The 23,501-nt window shown below is 58.0% G+C and overlaps 1 protein-coding gene across 4 annotated transcripts in view; it reads right to left on the reverse strand.

Moving 5' to 3' along the window:
• Positions 1 to 15,007, reverse strand: part of MID2 (midline 2) — a 73,849-nt gene extending 58,842 nt beyond the window's left edge. Inside the window, exons 1-3 of one of the 4 annotated variants that reach the window (XM_080554118.1) lie at positions 6,291 to 7,245; positions 5,120 to 5,354; positions 988 to 1,709 (exon numbers count right to left, since the gene is read on the reverse strand). In XM_080554118.1, coding sequence (XP_080410244.1) covers positions 988 to 1,653 — 666 coding nt within the window. In that variant the 5' untranslated portion in view covers positions 1,654 to 1,709; positions 5,120 to 5,354; positions 6,291 to 7,245. Of the gene's footprint in view, positions 1 to 987; positions 1,710 to 4,364; positions 4,647 to 5,119; positions 6,235 to 6,290; positions 7,246 to 14,858 lie in introns of those variants that run through there. The other 3 variants (XM_080554117.1, XM_080554119.1, XM_080554120.1) reach the window with 3 other exon arrangements.
• Between the last annotated feature and the right edge of the window lie 8,494 nt (positions 15,008 to 23,501).

Genomic DNA, 23,501 nt, shown 5'->3' on the forward strand with positions numbered 1-23,501 from the left:
AAAAGCACTTTTGGGTCAGAACAAGCCCAGAAAATTCAGGGAGAAAGGACCAAAGAAGAAGGTGGAAAGACATAAGAAGGGCTGCAATGGGAACGTGACTGCAGTCACAGTTACAGCCTCGCCAGCGTGACCTCTAACTGGACCAGCTCTATTTTTTTTATTATTAAAAAAAAAAAAAGAATTAAAACCATTTTGCAGACTCATGCGGAATGCACAGGGGACAGAGAGGGATTTCTAACTTTATATAGGTCAAACATCATCCACACGGGTTCACATGTTATTCGGCACTAGCACAGCCACTGCATAAAAATTAAGCTTCAAAGCACCCCAGAGGGCTCCCTGGAAGTTTGCTCTCTCCAACCTGAGGAGCAGCAGAGCAAGAATTCACTTTGGATCGATACGTGGCACAGGCTCGGGGTAAGGGGGCTGGAAAACAATTGCTCATTTCTGCAGCTCGAGGGATACGAGGATGGAGAATGCCGACTGCGGCGGAGCAGAGGCTCCCACCATGGAGAACCACGGTGGCACGGCTGGGACACCTTGCTGGAGGTGGCACTGGCCAAAAGCCAGAGGTCCCACAGGACAGAGGAGGAGGTTAGGGCGCATGGGCAGGAGAGGGAAGCTCCATCCCTGCATCCCAGAGCCTTCTCTCTCGCAGTGCGGAGGACTGGGGAAGCCGTACCAAAGAGGACATGAAGGCGGTGCCCGCAGCGCTTCCTGCAGCACCAGTTTGCAGGCAGGGGAGGTTCATGAACAGCAGGAGGCTCCCCATGTGCTGCGGTCCCCAGGCCTCGAGCACACTGGAAGGAGCCCAAGGAAATGCCCAAGGGCCTGGATGAGTGCATGGACCCCATCCTCCAGCCCACAGCCCTGCTTGGCTTAAAAGACATGCCGCCAGAGCTCCCCGCAGCCAGCACCGGTCCCCCCACACGAAGCTCTCTGGCTCCCAGCGGTGCGCCCCGGCCCAGGGATGCCCTCGGCGCTTACCTTGAGCTTCTCAAAGCGATCGCTGAGGGATGCCACTTGGTGGTCCCGGTGGCGGCCCACCAGTTTACATAAGGCACAGATGAGCTGGTCGTCAGCCACACAGTACATGTTCACCTTCTCGTTCTCGTGCTCCAGGCAGGTGAGTCCTCGGAAGTGCGCGTCGGGCACGGGCTCCACCAGGCGGTGGCTGGTGAAGGGCTTCTTGTTGGGGTGGGTGGCCCGCAGGCAGCGGTCGCAGTAGGACACCTCGCAGGTGATGCACGTCTTGACGGCGTCCCGCGGCGGGTCCTGCTCGCAGAACTGGCAGGCGATCCTCTCGCCGGCCACGGACATGGTAGGGCTGTTGCGGTACGTCCTCTCGCGGCGGCTCTCGCTGGGGGAGTTGGGGCCGCTCAGCGACGCCTTCTGGAAGCGGTCGATGATGTTCTGCAGCGTCACATTCCTCTTGAGGCCCTCCAGGCCCCGGTGGTTGAGGGAGATGACATAGCGGCAGGTGGGGCACTGGAAGGCGGTGATGGGCTCGATGGACTCGCTGGAGGAGCAGCTGGACACCAGGATGCGGTGGGCGCAGCTGAAGCAGAGGCTGTGGGCGCAGGGCAGCAGGAGAGGGTCTTCGAATAACTCCAGGCAGATTGGGCAGGTCAATTCGGACTCCAGTGTTTCCATCTTTAGTTAAAACGATCCCGATCCAGCGTCAAAATCTCAGGAAGCTGGTCTGTGACCTGGCAGGGAGGAGAGCAAAGAGGCGTGGTGTGAGACAGCAGCTATGTGAGCTGGGGCAGCAAAGCTGGGCAGCTCCTCCCCTCCGGCAACAGGCACACGGGGAGGTCGGAAACCCCCAACTCCTTGCACCCCTTGGCTCTTTGCACCCTAATGCAGCTCCTACAGCCTGACCGGGCTCATGTGTCCCACCACCATGTCCAGACCCCAACTGCATCCGGAAACTCTGCAGGACAATATCTGTGCTGGGAGGGGACAGAGGGGCAGCAGCAAGCTCCTATCTGCCACCTTCCACCCCAGCCTGGGAAGACGATAGGGACAGCAAGGCTGAGAGAAAACATGGGAGAAACCACACAATTTCATGCTGCTTCTAGCAAGTGCTGCCAAAGAGAGGAACTGGAGGCCGTACTGGTTTCCAACATCTAAGGGCTCTGTGAGGGCAAAACCATACCTCTGAACAACCCCTCTGGTGTCTGCACTGTCCCTGCTCTTTTTGGGGAAGGGGAAGAGGTGAAAAATGTCCAGGAAACTCTGAGCAAAGCGGGTCAGGAGGTCTAGCACACCGTCCTACTCCCAGATTTCCCCTGGCTGCCTGCTTTTAGGAGAGAGGAAGGAAGACCAGCCAAATTACAGGCTGTACGCTCCCAGACCTCAGCTGTCCTCTAGTGCAAACCAGGGATGCCCAAATCAGCTCCAGCTGGGGAAAACAAGCTCAAGGCTTGAAATGGGCTCCTTTCAAGCACCTAAAGCCACTGCCAATACACAGGACAACGAGCAGCTCCGGATTCACAAAGCACCAAGTCCCTTCCACAGCTGCCTCTCCACCCAGGAGGGAGCGAGCCGGCAGCAGCGCACCGCACAGCCGTCCCCGAAATGCAAGCTTGCACGTGGAAGGGAACGACAGCCTGACAGCTAACAAGAAAAACCGCACGCTTTCCCCCCAGCTCCGCCGCAGCCGCATGCAGTAGCAAAGACTAATTAGCAAGGAGGGGCACGGCGGTGGGCTTCCTCCGGGTCTGCTCCGCGTTAGAGGCGAGCGGCCCGTGCCTCTGGTGAAACTGCAATCAATTAGCCGGCCCCGCTGCCTCCCCGCGGTGCAGGAACGCGCTCGAGGAGCCCGCTCGCTGCTCAAAATTAGCATGCGAGTGCTCCGGGTTGACACCAGCCCGGAAACGTCTTCTGCAAATGAGAGGCAGCGTTTAATTAGGTGGGAAGTGGCAGGGGGAGCAGGCGCTGCGGCTGCTGGGGGATGCTCTGCAGCGGAAAATGCAAACTGCAGCCAAGGATGCACGGAAGGGGCAGGCAGGCCGGCTGGGGGATTTCTGGCCAAAATTTGTGGTGAGGGTGCCTCTGGTGAGTGGGACACCTCTGAGGGAGATTGCCCGTGGGATGTCAGGATGTCTCTCCAGCCGCGGGCATTTGATTTTCAATTGAAACAAGAAGCCAGCAAGAAACCACACAGGAGAAAATGCATGCTCTCAGCCTGCCTTGATCCAGCCACCCTGGCTTCTTCAGAGCTCTCCTTCCCTCTGCACACCTCTGTCCCACCTCTAAGAGCTCAAAGATCCCAAATTCAAGCTGCAGTCCCACCACAGCTCATCAACGTACATGGCATCTCCCACCTTGCTGCACCAGCTGTTGGTGCATTGCTCCCCAACAACTCTGCCTGTCCCGGGCTGCTCCAAGAGCTCACAACCTTAGCAAGGCCTGCCCAAATGCGTGCTCACCGACATCGGGACGTTACAATCCACCTTGGAGTCAGAGTTTGTCCCTTGCTTTGCTGGGACACTCCAGGCTAAGCACAGCATCCTCACTAATGAGCTACCAAAAATACGTTAAAAAAAAAGTTTAAACAGCTCTTTGCTTTGTTCCTGGTGGCTATTCTTATGTTAATCTTGTTTTCCTCAACAGGACAACATCCTTTAGATCTGTGATATCTGGAAGGAGCCCCACAAACCGGGCTGTGCGACACAGACCGGGGAGCTCTCGGGGAGATGCACCTGGGCGAGTCGGGCGGCGCTGCCTTCGGAGCCTTTCATGCCTCTCACTTTGATGTTCACTTTGATGTCCGGGACCAACGTGGCACAAGGAATAGCTGATTAGATTTAAAGCTGCTTTGTTTACAGTAATTAACTCCCTAAATAAATTTTAAAGACCCGTAGAAGCTAACACGGTTTACAAACAGCCCCACGTCATGCGTGCCCGAGGGTCAGCCGGCCCCCGAGGACAAGGCGGACACCACGCGTTTCTCCCGTGGTGTGACACGGCTGGGTTGGCAGCGTCCTCCTAGCCCATGTCACTGTGTCACACATCCCCATGTGCCCAGCCCGGCTTGCAGCAGCCCCTCAAACCCGTGCCCTGGCGCAGAGCGGCACGAGCCCCGCGGACACGTGGGGTATCAGCAAATGGCATTCAGGAGGGCCTGACGCAAAGGTGCCCCGCATCGCCTCTCACAAGGTATCATTTACAGCCTCGGGGTCAAGCCCAAGTCCCGTCTGAAGCTCACAGGTGCTCCGCTAGCAACACAGACAAGGATGTGCTGGAGAGAAGTGGCCAGAGGAGGCAGCGCTCACATCGCCCCACCCGGGGTGGGAATCCCGCCGTACGCCTCCTGCAGACACATTCATGCAGCCCAAATCCACCCTCATCCCTCTGACCGTGTTTGGACAGCCCTGAGTCGCCTTGGCTCCTTCTGCCCATGCCTTTCCCTTGATCCTCGGTGTAAGAAAGCTCTTGCAGGTCCACGCTGTGCTGTCCTTGGGCTATGGGTACCAAAACCAAACCACCCTTCCTCTCCGGACCAGCTTTCCAGTGCTCACAGTCTGGGGAAGCACAGACTCCTCAGGCTGATATTTTCTACACCAAGCATTTTTTTTTCTCCTCCTCCCAGGAAAACTTCAGCCAGAATTGCTCAGCTGCTTCCAAGAACAAGCCTTAAAAAATACGCTACGCTGTTCCACCCTAACGTAAAAAATAAATAAATAAATAAAAAATATGGCAACCCTTTCCTTAATTGGCTCCGTGACAGCAGGATATAAAATCTGGGCAGCAGTTGTCTTTGCGCTTTTTGTTGTCCTCGGGAAAACGAGCTGGGAATTGGACCACGGTTCAGCCTCAGGAAGAAGAAAAATCCCCATCCAGCACCGTGGCCGCATCCAATCTGGGGGGCAGCGGATGCAGACGGGGGGCATGGGGAGCCCCTTCGCTCCCCCAGCCCTGCAAGCAGCAGCCTTTCCCATGCACTCCCCAAAATTTGCCTTGGGACAGCTCTGCCCCCAGAGAACCAGGACTCCTGCCAGTAAAAACAGCCAATCACCGTGTAATTAGCGACAGCTTCCTAACGAAGATACTCAAAGCAGAGAGAGAGGGGGAGGCAATCAGGCTCATCCAGGCAATTTGCACCTAGCGTTACCTAATTTTTACGTGCTTGGCTTGCAGCCTTGGGAAGGCAGCGTGCGCGCGTCTACCACGAAATTTCCAGCTCAAGCAGCGAGGGCAGCGCGTGCCTCACTGCTGGGTCCTCCTTGCAGCCGATCTGCCCGCATCGAGCAGGATCCGGCCCTTCCTCCCACGGCTCCTGCCTCAGCTGCTTCCTCAATGGCTTAGTTCATCTCCCAACTGCTCTCCCCAATCACTTTATTGCAATACTGAAGGAAGGAAAAAAAAAAAAGAAAGGAAAAAACAACTGAATTTCCTGTGTAAAAGTCATGCTTTGTTGTCCTTAATCCGTCACACTGAAGCGCAGGCATTTCCACATGAGCTTTAATTATTTTCTCAGCCAATTTACTCGGTGCTAAAATAAAGCTCACTGGTCTGTAATTCCCACAGTTGTCCTTGTACCTCCCTAAATTAAAGACGGAGCAGAAGAGGCTGCACTCCCGAGCAGCACTTGCTTTTAACGAGAGATTACTTTCTGCTGGCAGTTCAGCCGCTTCATTGTCGAGTTCCTCCCAACGAGCTGGCTGGAGCCCACCGGGTGCCAGTGATTTGTTGCTCTTTAATTTCTCCAGTTGCACACTGCTTTAATTCCCCTGGGGAGTTTTGTCTTCATCTCTGCCTCCGTCACCCTGACTGATGAAACAGATCCGCTCGCATCACAGCATCCTCCTCCCGAGCTTCTCCCACCGGCCTCTGGTGAGGCCAGGGCTGGGATGGGCTCTGTCCCCTTCAGCAGCCTCCACCACTCCTTGTGGTTGGTTTCCTTTGCTCCCCCATCCTAAAACCGGGGGCTTTCCCAATGTGCAAACTCTACACAAGACTTGGTGACAGAGACGAAGGCCCAGCCCCGTTAGCATCGCCGGTCCGGCACGTCCCGCTGTGCGTCGCTCCCATCCTCCTCGCGCCGCCTCCCGGGCTGCCCCCTTTGGGGTTTGCCCCCTTTTCTCTCTTTCCTGCCCCATAACATGCCTCCATTTGTCAGGCAGCTCCATGAGCCTCCACACCCGTCACCTCTAGGGATTTCTGTAGCTCCCATAGGCACGAAGAAGCCCTCACCCCACCAGGCTCCCCCCTGTACTCCCCGCAGCACACCCCGCCATCCTTCCTGTCATTTCATCCTCGGCGTTTCCCGTTATGTTACACACCTAGTGACACGTCTGCAGCTGTGCACACATCGATCGGCCCAGCCAGCCGTGCTGGTGATGGAGTGAGCTCGTTCCACCTGCAGCCGCCCGGAGGGGAACGCAGAAGCCATCCTCCTGCTGGAACACAGGACACGGGGAGGGCTCCGTGCCCAGCCCTCAGCTGCTAACGCCGTGTTCGCCTGCCGTGCTTGGATTGCAGCGCACGGCAGGGCACGAAGGTTTTGTTGTTGTTTGAAGTAGGTCACGCTGGCACAACCCGAAACCAACGAAGCCCCCGAGCTGCGCTCCCTGCCCCGTGGCATCAGGTGCCAGCCCCGCAGCACACCAGGGGGGTTTGGGGAGGTGCTGGAAGCATTCTAGCACACCAGCATCCACGACAGAGCTCCCCAGGTGGAGATGAACACTTCACAGCAGCGCTCACCTCTCGGACAAGCCCAGCAGCAGCTTTGTGGAGCTCACCATGGGCTACCCCACAGGGCAAGGGTGCTCGGCCAAAGGGCAGAGACCTCGGTCACCTCCAGGACCTCCAAGCAGCAAACCATAGCTCATCTGTTTCTCCTCTGGTTGCACCCTTCTGGTCACAGGGAAGATTTTACCCATCTCCTACCAACCCTGCCCAGCTAAGTGGCGTGTGCGAGGCACCGTGCACTGCCACCAGCCCTGCCCAGCCAGGTGACAGCCCCCAGGTGTGCACGTCACCGACGGCTCCTGACCAAGCCGGCGCTTGGAGTTTGCAAGGAGCAGGGCCGGGCTGGGCTTCCTGCAGTTTGCTTCCCAGCCCCAGCAGACACGCATGCGGTGGTCCCCCCGCAGCCTGGCCAGTGCAGGAAGGTGCAGAGCATCTCTCCCCTGCCCCAGGCCCCCCTGCCCGAGGTCTCGCCACCTTCCCTCCCTCCATCACCTGTCCCGAAGCTGTTTGCTCTCCTCCCAGCCCTCGCCCGATGCCATTCCCCTTCACAGCCCAGCGCATCCAGCCGCTCTGGAAGCTAAACCCCGCTTGCTCACTCATCGTTTTAATTAAAGCTCACCCTGGTGGAAACACAGTACCCTGTTTGCAAGAAGTACACCCGCGTGGACTCCCACCGGAGGACTTTCACGGCAGCCAGCACCGGTTCTTCCAGCCCCGGGGGATGCAGGGCCAGCTCCTCGCTGCAGCACCCAGCTCGGGGTGAGCTGGTGTCCCCCTCCAGCACCGCTGCATCCCTTCCCTCTTCACCAGCCAGCCTGCAATGCAGCTCGAGCCCAGCCACGTCCCCGCAGGCAGCCAGAGGGCTCTGGCTCCACAAGGACAAGGGGAGGGCACAGCTGCAAATGCCGTGGTTTATAAAAAAAAAAAAAAAACAAACAAAAAACCAACCAACAAGAGCAAGCCATGGCTTTTATCCCCAGGATGGACACTGCATGGAGACATCCAGGGTGCAGGGGACATCCAGACATCCAGCCCTGCAGAGAGCTGCTGCAGGCACACACCCGGCCGACGCAGCACTGTGAAAGCCCCCACTAGACCAGAAGCAAGGCAGAGCAGCTCAGCAGAGCCTCAGGGCTCCTGGGGGTCCCAGAGCAGGCTCTGAAGAAGGAAGGCGATGTTTGCCGCCACGCAACGCATCTGCTCCAAGCAAACATCGCGTGGCGAGGAGCCAGCCCACACCGGTGCTCCCCAGGGGCCCTCATGCCCTGCAAACATCGAGGCTGCTACTGCAGGAACCTTAACGCTGAGGCATAATTAAGACAGATCGCATTTTGAGGAGCATTTATCAGGTTGATTATTCCGTAGCAGCAGGCATTTTCCCCACTTTGCTTTGGAGCAGTGCCAGCCACAGAGCAGGCAGGTGCAGCCCCCGTGAGCCCCCACGAGCTGTCCTGTCCTCTGCTCGACAGAGTTTCTCCTTCCAGTTCCCTGCTTTCGTGCTGTCCAATTTGCTCCGCTTTAGTTCAACAGGAGCCAGCAGCTCTCAAACATTACTCCACGAAAGGGAAGGGGGCAGTCCTGCTCATGTGAAGCCCCCGTGGAGGGGCTTCTGCCCACCCCAGCCAAGGCGCAGTGCCAGCCTCATACGCAGGCATGGCCCTGCTGCTCCCCCCAGCCCCAGAGCTGCTGACCTGCGTCGAGGCTTCCAGCACCCTCGCAGCCTGCTGAGGGCCGTGGTGCATCCCCAAGGAGCCTCGACACATGCCTGGGTACATGCGAGCCCCAAGCAGCTTCGCTTCAGCTCCATTTTGTGCCCAGCAGACGCTCACAAAGCCACTGCTCGAAGCCTCCTGCAGACATCCCGCCCCACGCAACGCCCACGGCCTCGTGCGCCGCTAATTACCGGCTGCACGATCCAGCCCCAGCCAGGGCCGGGCTGCTCAGTCCAGCATCCAAACCCCAAAAACCACCAAACGCGACGCCCGGATGCAACGAGCCTGCGCTCACGACGGATGCCACGGAGTCGGGAAATTCAAAGGCTATTGTGCTGGTTTGTGTAAGTTTAAATATATCCTCGTGGGCTCCTTGGGGTTGCGTTCCTGGCTAAACGGGTAAGATAAACAAGGCTTCCTGCAGGAACTGGAGACAATGGGGAATAATTAGCATTAATCCCCAATGCAGAAACAATGCAGGTAGGAGATATTTTGGGCTTTCACACCCTCCCACCCCACCACGGTCAGGAAGAGGCACCCAGACTGGCGCAACTTAAACCAAGGGCTGGCTCACATGAGATGCAGAAGCCCAAGTGTTTGGGGCTGCCCCCGGCAGAAGACGGTGGATGCAGACGGGTGCAGGTCTCTTCAGTCCTTCCCGGGCTCTGATGGGGAGGATGCCGCTCAGTCCCCACCCCATCGTTTTGGAGATGGGCAAATCGAGGCTTGTTTTCAAACCGCGACAGCTCCTTGGAGCCTTCTGCTACACCTACCCCGTGGTAGCGCCCTGTGCACGAGCCAAATTTCCAGATGCCCATGGGGTGCACGGGCACGATGGTTTCGGTGAAAGGCTCAGCAAAGCTCTCTGACCTGCTGCCCCGAGCCCATCGCAGGCTGCATCCCACCCGCTGCCTCCGTCACCTCCACATGTCCCCACGGCAGCTGGGGTTGGCTTGGCACATCCCCACCGCTGTCCCTTTCAGCTCTCCTTAGATGCAATTATCTGCTTAACGACTTCAGCAATCAGATAAAAGGGATGGGGAAAAAAAAAAAAAGACTACATACTTCACGCCAGAAAAATGCGAACGTGTCACACACAGAGGCATGGGGCCAAAAAGGCACAGCAGTCAGCACCCGAAAAAGCAACCTCTGATGACAACCAGAAGCTGGGATCTCTTTCTCCAAAGTGTAATGAAGTCAAAGACCAGCGCAACTTATTTTCCTCACTAATTACCTCTAGTTTCACACTACAGGCAGTTTTTCACAGCTGGCACACGGAAATCCCATACATAGAGCTTGGGCATGCGCCTGGGCTACCAGAAGCAGAAGCTGCAGCATCCTTTGCGCTTTGTGCTCCCCGTGTAAACACTCAGGGACTTGGTACCTCCTTGCAGACTTCACACACAGCTCTCCTTGATGCCAGGAGAGACAGCAGGAGGCGCAAGAATAGCCCACACTAATCAAGAAACAGATTTCCCAGCAGGAAAGCAAGCTCGAAAGGTGAGGCAGGGGCTCTGCGAAAGCTCAGGCGTGGTCATGGGGCCAGCGGAGACCCCAGAGGGCATCACCAACCCGCCCACCGTGGAGGAAGAGGATGACAGCAGCCAGGGCCGCTCAGCCCAGAGAAGACCCCGAGATGCTCAGCACCCTCCTGCAAGACACGGCCCAGCCCGTTCCTCCTGCCTACAGGCACGCAACCGCTCCTGGCGCCGTGCAGTGAGCGTCGGAGCCGCCCGCAGCCAGGGAAAGCCTCCAAGCACAGATCGGAGCACGTTCCTGGGAGGGGGAACAGAAACAACGCGAGCAGGCAGAGGCATCGGCGGGGAGAGCTGAGGCCAGGTCGCAGCATGCCGCGGACATACCGTGATGCAAAGCGCGAGCCAGGAGACGTCGGGGTGAATTTGCTAAACAAACGCAATCGTTTTTGGCTCCTTCTCCTGCACTGCTGAAGCTCGTGACCGTGCCAGTGGAGTTTGGGAGCTGGGTGGGATCCGTGCTGCAGGACGCGCCGCTGGAGGAACTCAAGTGCCAGCTTTGAGAAGGTATTGGGTGCTTTAAGAGAAATAAATGCCTTCATGCAGCCCCAGCAACACAGTTGGGCAGCGACTCAGAGCTGTCCTGTCCTGGTGGCTGGAGCATCCTGCAGACACCCGAGTGGCAAGGGCCAGCGTCTTGGCCACCCTCCCACAGATGCACTCTTGACTCTGTGAACATTTTCCATTCGGAGGACTTCCATCACACCACCAGTTTGACACCAGCGTGTCTCCCAGCCCGGCTCCACCCAGCACTGCACACTGCTCACCGTGGCACGGCTCCGTCATTTGAAGTGTCCAGGCTGCACCAGGTCCCAGCAAACCACCCCGAGGAGAGAAAACACCTTTAGGCCTCTTGCCACTGAATCCTTCAAGGTGACAAGCAGGGACATCAGCTCTCTGATGGACCCACGGGAAGCTCAGGAGATGGGGTCCCAGCCCTGCCTGCACAAGGGCACCTGCAGCAGGCTGACCAGGACCTGGTATTCAACATCTCCCTAGGCAGAGACTCCACAACCTCGCTGGCAAGCCTGTGCCAGCGTTTGACCAATCTCACAATAAAAACAAGGGTTTTCTTCCATGAGGTTCCAGCTAACACAAGTAGTAAGAGAAGGTGCAGTTGTCCCATCCAGAGCCACGGCACCAGGGCAGTGACCAGCGTCAGCACTCAACAGCAAACGCCACGGGAGCTTGTGGGCAGCAGCCTGAGCCTCCACCCAGCCATCGAGCAGCCCAGTCTGTCCCTTAACCGTGTGGCTTCATGGCCTTTTGGAAAACCAAAAGCTCGTTTATTCCACGTCACCTCTGACACGCTGCTGAAGGGTGCTGCCCAGCTGCACTCCGCGCACACACGTGGATGTATATCTGCGTCTCTCCTCTGCTCCCACGCAGATCTTGGGCCAGCTCACATTTATGACGCTGCGCTTCAACTCTGCTTCATAAAGACCTCTGCCTGCTGTCTGAAGTTAATTTTCCCCCCTTTGGTCAATCAACTCAAAATTGGGTTTGCATATTAAAATGAAATTTAATTTCTAGGCCATTACCCCAGAGCGGGCCTGCAAAATGTGCCTGCAAAATGAGACACAAACAAACAGACCTAGCAATTAATTTCCCTGTTAGACACAAATTCCAGTAATAAATAATAGTAATGATATTTTGCAGAGGCACAGAGACCCTTTCATTTCACAATCCCAACCCACGTCATGGGAAGCCGGCAAGCCTCGCTGCTCCTGGCACATGGCGAGCTGCTTGTGCACGGAGCTGGCAAACAACCCCGCCGGGCACTTTCTTACAAGGCCTGCAGAAAGCATCCTCTGGATTTGCCCTGTTTCGCACCAATGTAGCAGGCTTCCGATTATTTCTCATCCTGGCTTTTCACAGTGCTCTAGGTTTTCCCTTTTCTTCTCAAGCAGAGGGCCCAGAGAGACAGAAAAAAAAAAAAGACGAGTTTTGAGACCTAAGAGCTTGCAGCACCCAACACTGCAACAGCTGTAAACAAAAATTTAAATAAATTTACAAAAAAAGAAACCACAAAGCAAGCAAGCAAACAAAAAGAAATAAAACCAGAGCAGCGGCAGCATTTGCTGAGACGTGTCTGGGGAAGAGCAGACGTCCACGCACCAGGACAGGTTGCTTTGCAGCTGGCTCCGAGCACGCTCCTCTGCTTGGCCACATCCCAGCCGGCGCAGTTTTCAACAATAAACACGGCTTCCATCGGGAACCACCCTCCGGATCCCGCACGCCGTTTCCACTTCAATTTAAAAGACTTGCCTGCATCCACGCAGCCCCGGAACATGCCCGGAGCGTCCAAGGGAGGGAGGCAGCCCTGGATCTGCGGAGCATGCCAGGCTTTTTCCATGCAGCACGCGCCGGAGGGCGGCGATGGCACCTGCACCACATCCCCTGCACCCGGTGGTGGGACACCAGGGGACACTGGGGACGGTGCCTCCCCGCACCCTGGGCACCAGCGAGCAGAGGTCCCTGCGAGCATCCTTGCCCAGGGAAGGGGACCCAGCTGTGAGGAGGACTCAAAGGCAAGAGGGGAGTGGGGGAAGGGGTGGTGGGGGGATGTCCCTTGCCCTTTGGGCTCCCTGGGTTTGCTTGCTCGGGGAGGGACAGACAGACAGACAGAGCCTCCAGCCAGCACAATAGGCGATTTCCTGAGAAAGGGCAGCGTATCCAGCAGCACAAAAGGCTCTTATGCTGCTGCCCAGCAGTGGCAGGGAGCTGCCAGAGCCCACAGGCACCGATGGGGCTGCCGGGGTCCCCCTTGCTGCCAGCCCCCAGCTCCCCTTAGAGGACGCAAAAGCGGTGCCGGCACCGTCCCGGACAGGAGGCACATCCCACTGGCAAGAGTTACCGCGATGTTTGCAAGCAGCTGCATGTAAAAAAAGAAAAACAACACACCACAAGAAACCAGGAAGGCAGTGCGGGATCCGAGGGCGAGATGCTCCTCCCGTGCCAGAGCCCCACCGCCCTCGCAGGGCACGGGGCAGCTTTCGGCCGCGCACAGGCACGGCTTTGTCCCCGCCGCTGACCTCTGGGCCCTGGCATTTCGGGCAGCCCGGGCACTGCTGGAAGCGGCGGCCGAGGGAGGCTGCTCGTTGGGCCTCCTCGCCGCGTCCTCTCGTCAATCAGAGAGGCTCGTTGGCAAAAAAAAAAAAAAGACGGCGGTGAAGGCAGGCTCTCATTAAGCGGCAGCACGCGCTTGTTTTCTGGAGGAAGAAAATCAAGAAGCAGCCAGCGAGCACAGGTTCAAGCCCTGCTGGAGCTTCGGGGAGGAGGCCAGATCCTGAGCCTGCTTGCTCCTGCCGAGGAGGATGCTGTAAAGGGCCGGGGAGCAAGCCGAGCTCCATGCCGATCCTGGGGCACCCAAATCCTGCTGCCCAAGCACCCACAAACCCTCCTGAAATACTCCGCTAGCTGCTCCCAAAAGGGGGGGCACCAGCCTAAACTAGAGACGAGCGAAGGCGGGTACGCTATCGGAAGCGGTAACTCCCTCCTGAGGAGCAATCACACCGCTCGTTAGCCTCACGGAAGGGAATGGCCGTGCAGCCTGCGAAGTCCTGGTTACGGCGTCTCCGCTTCAGCCTCCCCCGCGACCCGGCACATCTCACCACTGAGAGCCGACTCGAGATGTAACAGGCTCAAAAAAAAAAACAAAACAAAACCCCACAAACCCCAAACACTTCTCTCCAAACTATCCAGCAGCCCCGACCTCTGGCTGCACAGCAACCCCCTCTGAATCCAACTCCAAAATTCGGGATAAAACCCCAAGCGCTGGCTTCGAAACCTGCCTCTCCCTCCCCAAAACGAAGGGCAACCCTCAATTAAAATTTACCAGGAGTCATTAATGCATCTCGAGCGGTCCCAAGGATGCTCCCACCCTGCCTGCAAACCCAGCTACCTACACACGTGTGCCTAACGCCACGCAAGCTGCTGGCACCCAAGCTGTACCCGTGCCAGCGAGGCCACCGGCGCGCAGCACGCACAAGCACGTACTTCCAGGGAGGGAATTCATCGCACGCTTAATTTTTTTTTTATTATTTTTTTTTTTTTTCTAATGCAACGTTTACAAAACAGGCAGCGCAACTTTCCGGACACGGTCTGCGTGCGCTGCTTTCCCCCGATGCCGCAGAAGGCTCCGCAGGGCACAGACCTGGCCCTGATCGCTTGTAAAGCGCCGGCACACCCAGGGCGCTGGAGCAGTACCACCACCACCTGCCCGGATCCACGCAGCCGCTCCTGTCGCTGCCGTCCCTTCTGCCTCCTCCTCGTCCCTGCCCGTTCCCGGCCGGTTTTTCCACGAACGCAAAACCCCCTCGGGACCGAGCCCACCCCGGCAGCGAGAAGCGTCCCCCCCCCGGGCATTTCGCAGCGAGTTTTCCCACCCTATTCACCGGGGGAAGCCGAGCGCTCCCCTTCCTGCGGAACCCCCGCGCCCCTCCGGCCCGCCGCGACCCCCGGGGGGACCCACTCGGGACGGGGCCCACGCACCCCCCGCCGCCCGGGCTCGTGGAACTTCCACTGCAACTTTCTCCCCCCCGGCGGGGCGGGAGGCAGCGGGCTGCTGCCGGGGACTTCACGGGAACGCCGCGGGCTCGGAGGCGGAAAGGAAAAAAGCCCGGGGGGGGCTGGCCGCGGTGGGACCCAGAGAGACCCCCCCGCAGCCCCGGGCCGGCCGGGCTCGCCGGCTCCGACCGAAAAGCGCCGGGCTGCGAGCACGGAGCCGCCCCGGCGCCGGAGGGGTCCGGGGGGGGGGGGGGGCGCGGACCGGCGGAGGAGCCGCCACCGGGGCCCCCCCCGAACCTCGGGGCCCCCTCCCCAAAACCCCGGCACCCCCCTCCCGGTGTGCCAACCGCCCCCCGTGCCCCCCCCCAACCCGGTGCCCCCTCCCGGTGCCGCTCTGCCTTACCAGCGGGCTGCGGCAGCCTCCCCGCCGCTGCCCGGGCATCTTGGAGGCGGCGGCGGCGGCGGCGGCGCGGGGGAGACGGCGGCGGGCGGGCGGGCGGCAGCGGAGCGCGGGGAGGCGGCGCCGAGCTCCCGAGCCCTCCCCCGGCCGCCGCCGCCGCCGCTGCCCCTCCCCGCCCCGCCGCAGGTGAGGCGGCTCCGGGCGGCACCGGGCCCCGCACCGAGCCCCGCAGCGCCCCTTCCTCCTGCGGCCGGCGGCCGGGAGCCGGGGGGGCCCCGCTCAGCGCTCGGCTGCGCGCGGGGATGGGGCTGCGGGGGTTTTGGGGGGGGCTGTACGGGGGGCCGGGGGGCTGCAGGAGGGCCCCGGGGGGCTGCAGAGGGGGGGCTGCGCTGCTGCGGGAGGAGGGCGGGTGCGGGTGCGTGCGAGGCAGAAGCGGCAAAGGGACAGCGAGGGAGGGGGACCCAGCGACGCGATGTATTCCTGGGGATGTGCTGCACGGCTTATCTGCATTCGAAGGCTGCCCGGAGCGCCTCTTTAAAATAAATAGGAGGGAGAAGGCATCCCGGTGCTCCTTCACGTGGAATAGGAGGGAGCTCTGGGCATCAGAGCCATCGAGCCACATATTTAGCCACGAATCCCTCCGTTCTCCACCCTTTGCTCGCACACGCACAGGCCGGGCCCAGCCAGCCAGCCCTCAGCACACGGCAGCCACCCGCTGGGACATTCCCATGGAGGTCACTGCCAGCACTGCCAGGCTCGCCCGCACCCCCCGCACCACGCCGAGCAGCTACAAACCCTGCCTGCAGGAGGATCGGACAGCGGGGTGGTTAACGCTCACCGCTCGCTCCGCGCTAAATCCCATCTCCGTTTTCCTGGCAGCAAAAACGCAGCCTGCGTGGCCGCGGCCAAGTCACGTAACTCACAGCTGCCCCGGGACCCATCCCTGTCGCGTGCATCTGTGCGGAGAGCAAGCAGCCAGGTCAGAGTCCAACCCTCCTTTGCTGGGATGGGGAGAAATCAACCCCCCTTTCCTGGTCTGAGGGCCGCTAGCAGGTAGCCAGGCCCAGATTTAGGCTGTGCCCGCACTGAAGCAGCGAGGACGACGGCATAGATGTGCAGCCCCCCGAGCAGGTACATCAGGCTGCAGGAGAAATGAGGCCACGAGCAACCAGCAGATGGCTGGAGACCACAGAAAAGCACCACTGCTGCTCTGCAGGTACCAGCCGGTGGGCCCCGCCAGACCATAGCTCAGCGTCAGGAGTATTTATTTCTTGTTTTATTTATATAAGTCCCCGATCAGTTTTCCTAAGAGCTCACCAGGAGACGACAGCGCCGCTCCCAGCTCGATGCGTGCTGGGATCAGCTGGGCCCCTGGATGAAAGCTGGAGGTGTCAGAGGTGACCTTGGGCAAACACCCGCCACCGCAGCCTTGTTGTGCATGTGCATGTGTTCAAAACACAGGAGGGATCGGGTTCAAATGACACTTTAATTGAGCAAGCAGGGCAGCGGGAGGGTAGAGCTCTTTATGTTAATGTGCTAACCACTCCAGAGTGAGTCATGTTCATTAGGGGTGGGGAGATCATCTCCATCCGCCCACAGAGGTGTTTTGGAGAGGTGAATGAGCACTCAACACCCTTTGCAGGAGGACCTGTGCGTTTCGATCAGGGGCTGCGTTGGATTTTGCACCCTGCGTGCTGCTGGGACCAAGGGAATCACGACTGCACTGCCCAAGGCTGCCATGCATTAGCATCCATGTATCGCAAAGGGGGAACGAAGGTGCTCAAATTGTGTCGCATGCCTGGGAAGCCTAGTGCATAAGTAACAGTTATAAAGCAGAACTCTCCTTCTAAAATCTATTCTCACAGTGGAAAAAAAATCATTTTAACTTCAGAATCCCTCTTCCAAAGAGCAGGCAGCTGTAGAGATGAGCAGGGTTGGATGAATTCCCCTGGATGAATCTCTTCTCGTTTTCTTTTTATATTTTGATGACTTCATTTTTTCTAGGTTTCCCTAGCACCTCCTTTATCCAGAGACGTTCGGTTCCTCCTCCTTGCTACTGCACAAGGAGCTGTGGCTCCGGTTCGGGGATGGGAAGTGGATGCTTTGCACCACCTCATGTTGAACCTTGGAATTTCACAGCCTCATCCAAATTTCTGCTCTCTCCCATGCTGAGCAAACCACAGGCCTCACCGACTTGCCCCAGAACAGGCTCTTCTGGCTCCACATCCACTTGCCCAACGCCTCTTCAGGAACTGGTGACGATGTTGTGCGCTTCATTAAGGCTTTATTGTTCAGCGTCCTCCTGCAGAAGCACCAGCAGCAGGGCTGAGCTGCCCCCGCAGCACGCGAAACGCTGCTGGAGAGCACGGCGCATCCCTGCGCACAAGCCACCCCAAATGCTTTCTCAACCCAGCTCCTCAAGGAGGGTCAAAGGACTGGATTGGCACCACCGCACTGGTGAGCAGCCCCATCCTTCTGCCTCCCCTGCGAGCCCAGGTGGGGAAGTTCTCACCTTGAGAGTGTTTGGAGTCAGGGTTTGATAGGCAAGGACTGTCTCACCAGGTTTTAAGCCATCTCCAGTTTTTGAGGGGCGCATTTTCATCCTCACACCATCCCAGCGAGCTGCAGGTGAAGCAGTTCGCTCAAAGGCAAGACGAGCATTTGCAAACTCAGCCCTTGCCAAGGAGGAGCCCTCCCTGGGGAGAGCCCTCCTCTCTCCTGTCAAGGAAGGGCTCTGCAGGAGGAAGGTGAGATGTTGCAGGGGAGAGCCCGGACTGTTCTCACAGCAGGAAGGCTGGACTCGTCCCCAGTTCTGCTTCCTTCTCCTCCTGCCCCGATTCAGCCACCCTCCCTCACTCCCCCAAAGGATGGGACAAGGCACTTAAGACACCCGTTCACTGGGAGCCAGCACGGGAGGAGACGTGCCACTGGAGCTGGAGCAGGAAACCCTGCAACAACATCTGCAAGTGCTGCTCCTTGTTTTTGAAGCTCCTGGGTGTCTCCAGACCCTCCCCTTGCAGCGAGAAGCCCCAGTCCTTCGCCATTCCCAGACGGGGCGGGTGCGTTGCACAACGCAGCCCAGCCAGGGTCGCCAGCAGAGCCCACGTGCTGCCCCCTGTGCTTGCAGAGGAACCTGAAGCAACACCTCCTTGTGGAATAGGTTTTTAAAGGCCCCAAGGGGACTGCAGCAGCTGGGACCCCCCCACACCAAAACAAAGCGTGAGTTCACAAGCTCCCCAGTCTGTATTTCTTGTTTCACCACGCCTTCGCTTCCCCCACAGTGCCTCCGGGGTGAAACTACTCAGCTAGCTGAATGGGTTCAGCTTCACAGGCCTTCCACCAGGGCAAGCTTTGCAGGGGAGACCAGAGAAAGCACCGGTGCTCACTGTTTTTCCCACTCCAGGTTATAGGAGCTCCCGGCATGACCATCAAATCCAGCAGCCACCCCAGTGCTGGGTGGCACAAGGGCAACAGCCACCCCAGCCAGGGCTGGAGGAGCCTCTGCTGCTTCTGTGCCACGCAGCTCCTTATCCACCTGGAGCACAGAATGGCTTCACGTGGCAATTTTTTATTTCCCCCTGCCCCTTTCAGTTGGTTTCTAAGCCTAGGAAGTGGCTTATGGAACCTACACAGGGATCATCGAGATACAGAGCTGCGTACCCGAAAGGGCAGCCCCTGCTGCTTGCATGTCACCGCAACCACCTTCTGCTGCCCTTCCCAACTCTGCAGGGCTCCCTCACCACCCGCCGTGCTGGGTTTTCACCTCTGCAGCCATTTCGAGTGCAACACTTCACCAGGGCTTAAGAAAAACCCAGCTAGAGCCTCCTTTTGGAGAGCAAAGAGAATTATTGCATGGAAACCCTGACGAAGGGTCCCAGGGAAAGAAATGCCCAGGATCACGTAGTTAAAAAGCATCTCACCATGCATATGCACAAGGGGACTTCATGTAGGGTGGAAAGCTCTGTTTCAAGCTGATTCTTGCAGCACTGGAAACATGTCTTTAAAAACAGTGGTCAAACAACCCCTGGCCCAGCATTCACATCGAGTGAAAAGGCGGAGGGAGCTGGGTCAGCACAGCCCTCTTGCTGTGGTGCAAAGCAGCTGTAAGGGCTCCTAGCTGCGGGGAGGAGTTGTACAAGCTCTCCGTCAGCATCCTAAAGCACCTGGCAGCAAAAAGATGCAAGTGACTGCCAGCTGCAGGGCATTTAAAGGTTGGCAATTAGCTACAACAGGAGATGAGCAGTTCTCAGGCCGTGAACCCCTCTGCAGAGGAGCTCCACGCACCGCCTCGAGCGAGGCTCTCCGTGGTGCCAGAGCCACCCGAGCCACAGCTGGTTTAACTGCTTAACATCGCCTCCTCCGTGCCGGTCCTTAGTGAACCTCTTGGCTGTGCTTGCAGAGGGCGCGAGTCCCCTGCCCTGAGCTTGCTGATCCACCCCACAAGTGACGTTATCGTTGGTGCCCGAGCTGAGTCTGCGCCGTCCACCCGCCGCAGCCCTCTCAGCCCCCAGACCACCCAGCTTTGCACCCAAGGAGATGTTGCGTGGGCCAAAGCCAACCGATTCAGCAGGAAATAAAACCAGAGCAAAGCATATGAGATGTTCCTGGTGTTGAGCATGGCAGGATGCGATGTTACGTTTGGTGGAGGGCTGACCAGCGAGGAGCAGACCAACACAACCAAAATGCTTCCCATCAGCTTGGTCTCTGGCTGTGGGGGTACCAACGGGTGCATTACCTCCCAGGGCGTGGAAGAGGGCTGAGGTTCTGCTGCTGCTGAGGTTTCCCTTTCCTCTGACACCCACCTGAAGCTGCACATGGAGAAAGACCCACTCGGACATGCACAAGCCTCAGCACAGGCACCAAGGGAAGGCAAGGGCACGTGCTACATCTGCGTTCCCCAGCTCCACGCCAAGCACAGCCTCAACATCCACCATGCGGTTCCTGTAGCACACGAAACTGTCTTTTAGGATGCTCCAGGGTAATTGCTACGCCTTTCAAAAGAGAAACTGGCTTTCAGCAGCCACAACAGCCCCACAAGACCTACCCTGACCCTATAATCCTTCAGGAAACATTCCCACACTTCCCAGTTCACCCTACACACTCTGGGAGCAGCCCTTCCAGGTTCACTTGCATCTCCCACTAGTTTCAGCCTCGCGTATCAGCAGGTAAAACATACCTGGGAATTAAACAAAGCACACATGCATTTAGTTAGACCTACGTCAGACTTATAGTCAGAATAACACCAGTAACCTCATCCCAGCATGCTCAAAACCTAAGTTTCCCTCCTCATCTGCACACAGCAGACCTTAAAGACCTCTCAACTTCCTCGAAAGCGAGGCAGTGTTCCTCCAGCTTATATCCCCTCCCTGCCTGCAACATGGCTGTGAGTCCTCCAGGAAGGTCCACCTGGGCCCGCCTGCTGCTGTCTCAGGAGAACCACGTCACAGCAGCTCTTCTCCTGGAGTTTGGGGGCGCTCCTGGGGTTTGCCCGCTTTTGGGCAGGAGCAAGCGCAGCGAGTGCGGGGCCGGGAGCTGGGGCTGAGATTCGGCAGGGCCATGCCTGCATGGGGCTGTCCTGGTGCTGCCCACCCCAGGAGCTATGGAGCATGGTGATCCCTTTGTTAGCGGCGGTCGGACCTTCTCCCAGCAGGGAGAAGACCAACAGAGAGAGCGGGCAGCCAGTGGATGCAGCTGGTGAGTGTGCGGAGGTGGAGGTCCCCTCTGCATGCCCAGGGGTGCCTCAAGCAGAAGGCCTGATCCTGGCAGGAGGAGCCCCCAGGGGCTGCCCATCTCTGCCAGCTGTCCCTGGGGTGGCAGCCCCCATCCAGCCTCCCCCAGGACCACCCGCTCCGACGCACACCCTGACCCAGCAGGTCCGACTGGGAGCACCGGCGCGGGGTGCTCGGGGAACCGGGTGGCCGTGTGCCGGCTTTTTAATTAAAGTGGTGCTGAATCTTAATGGGGAATGAAAACCTGGAGGAGGAGGAGGAGGGCTGTGACACTCTGCGTGGGTATGCACGCTTAAAGACCCTCTCATCCCTCTCCTTGGCAGAACCAACGGCAGTGACAGTGCGCAGCCATCGGCTGCTCCGCGAGGAGCGAGTCTCACGAGCAGCCCCGTGGTGAGACGGCAGGTCTGGGCGAGCCGTACCCCCGCTTCTGGGGGAGCTGGGGAGTCCACTAGTCGCTGTGGCTGCTTTTCCACGCATCCTGCAGTACGAGAGACTCTTCAGGTACTCGAGAGCGGTTGCATTTATAGGTGAAACAGGTGATACCAGGTAATGAACAAGCTGAAATAATTAATGATAACCACCATGCCTATAAAGCTGATTTCATCTGCCTTTATTTTTTAAGGCACTGTTTGAGCGCATGCGTCACCCTCTGGATCATATGCGATAAGCAACAGACACTCCACATACATTTTAGGAAGCTTTGTTAGTATGCACTTTTGCGGAAACCTCAGAGGACCCATTGCTCCTACAACCGAGTTTGTTACTAGGATGCTCTGCCCCTATCCCAGACGCACACCTCGTGTTTAATGCTGGCGTCCCATTCTCCAGGCACTTGAAATAAAAGATTTGATCAAAAAGAAGAGACAGGAGCTTAAAGAAGAGACAGGATCTGTGGGCATAGTGAGAGTAAAGCAAAAGAGCATCCTGGACAAGAGCTGTAACTGCACGGAGAGGCTCAAAAGCAGTTATGAGGCTCCAAAATCCCAGCTGAAGCCGAGCTGACAGCCCACAAAAACCTGCGTGGGGAGCCGAAATGGGATGGGAACAGATCCTTTAATCTAGTACAGGTCTAACAGGAGGCCAGAGCTGGAAGTTTCACCCAGAAATTCAGATGAGCAATACAGAGCACACTGCTAATTACGAGGGTGATTAACTATTCAAACAATTAACTGAGGGATGGTGTGGAATCTGTCATCAGAGGGTTGAAAGCCGCCCAGATCACTCTCCTGCAGGATCTTTTCCAGCTACACAGGACCCAAAGCAGAAGTGAACTGGGCGATGGAGCACCCAGGGAAGGGCTGATGGTCCGTTCAGCCAACAGGGCTAAACAAAAATATTTTCAATTTGGCTGGAGATAAAAGATGAAAACGTCACACCTAAGACCTCTGAAGCGTTGCTGCTGAGGTGGTTTATCTCCTTGTTCTCCTGAGAGGCTCCTGCTAGGCTAAACAAGGTGCAGCTCTTTGAGGACCTTAGTCTCCAGCTGGCACCACGCTCCAGTTTCCAGCCTTCCCAGGAGGAACGTGAAGTGGCTGTATGTTTTTAAAGAGAAAAATGAGCCGAATTCAGGCAGCACGGTGAGTGCCTCTGCAGGCAGAGAGCCCTGCCTTGATGCTCTCTGGGGGCAGCAGCACATCAGGACGGAGGAGCGAGGCTGGCACCACCGCCCTTCGGCTGCTCCAGCCGCTGCGTGGCACGGGGGCACCACCGCAAGCTGCCCCCAGCCCTCGCCAGAGGCTCGCGATTTTTAGGAGCGAGTGACCCTTCCCTAAGCGTCCCCGTTGTACCCTGCAGTCTGCGGAGATGCTCTGCTGCTCACGAGCCCCGCCACCTGAAAAGTTGCTCTCACTCTCATGCAGCTCGTTATCGTAATTGCGCCTCGCAGTGAGAAGCTACGTGCTCCGTAACGGGCACATCCATTTTAATGGATTCTGCTTCGCTGCTGAGAATAAACAGCCACAAATCACGGTCTACAAGGACCTTTACAGGGCCCTTCTGCTCCAGGTATATTTTTTCACTTTGTCAATGAACGAGCACTTCTAAATACCCGTCAGCCCGCCAAGATTTACCGTGCGGGAAGCACGCGGCTGAACAGAGGGAGGGAAAAAAATCTTTATTTTCAATTTATTCTCTTATTGGCAAAAACGCTCCCTAGCCACACTGTGTAACAGCTTCCCACAGCAGGCAGTACCTGGATGTGGCCCTTGTGGATGCTGCGGTGCCTTGAGCTTGCTCAGGTCTGCAGGCAGGACCCCGCTGCAGAGGGTTTGAGCCTGGCAGCAGGGACCCCAGCACTGTGCTGAGGACAGCGGGGACAGGGCAGAGAGACCACCCAAACCCTTTCCTGCACCCAACGTACGTGCGGGGTGCAGCACCGGCCTCCACCTCCTCCCTCCGTGCTGCTGCTGGGCTCTGCATGACCAGCAAACCTCTCCGTGCCGCCGCCGCTGCTGCTCCCTGCCCCGGGATCAGCTCCGGCTGGGCTCCTACCCCGTGCTCCTGCTATCTCGGGGTGGCATCGGGCGATGCCAAGCCCTTCCCTGGGGGACGGCCCTGCCCCGTGGCAGCAGCGGGGCTGGGAACCAGCCCCATCCCTCCCTGCTCCCGGCTGGAGGCGCAGGGCTCCACGCACGCCCAGCCTGCTCCGGCAGCATCGCTGCCGCCTGAGTCACCCGCGTGCGAGACCGACCGAGGGCAGCCCGTCCGCCACCACCGTCCTCAAGGTTTTGGTGTGTTTTTGTTGGTTTTGTTTTGTTTTTTTAATATTCATCAAATAACTTCTGCAGATAATTACAGGTTTGTTGCTCACGTATTAGCACCAGGCTGTAATTATTTGGGATCCAGATGATTTGGCACATTTATCATGTGGTGTTGAGTAGGTCAGAGGAGTACAAGGCTCACAATTAGGATTTTG

Source organism: Anser brachyrhynchus (genome assembly GCF_964034855.1).
Source record: "Anser brachyrhynchus genome assembly, chromosome: 13".
In the NCBI taxonomy this organism is placed as follows: domain Eukaryota; kingdom Metazoa; phylum Chordata; class Aves; order Anseriformes; family Anatidae; genus Anser; species Anser brachyrhynchus.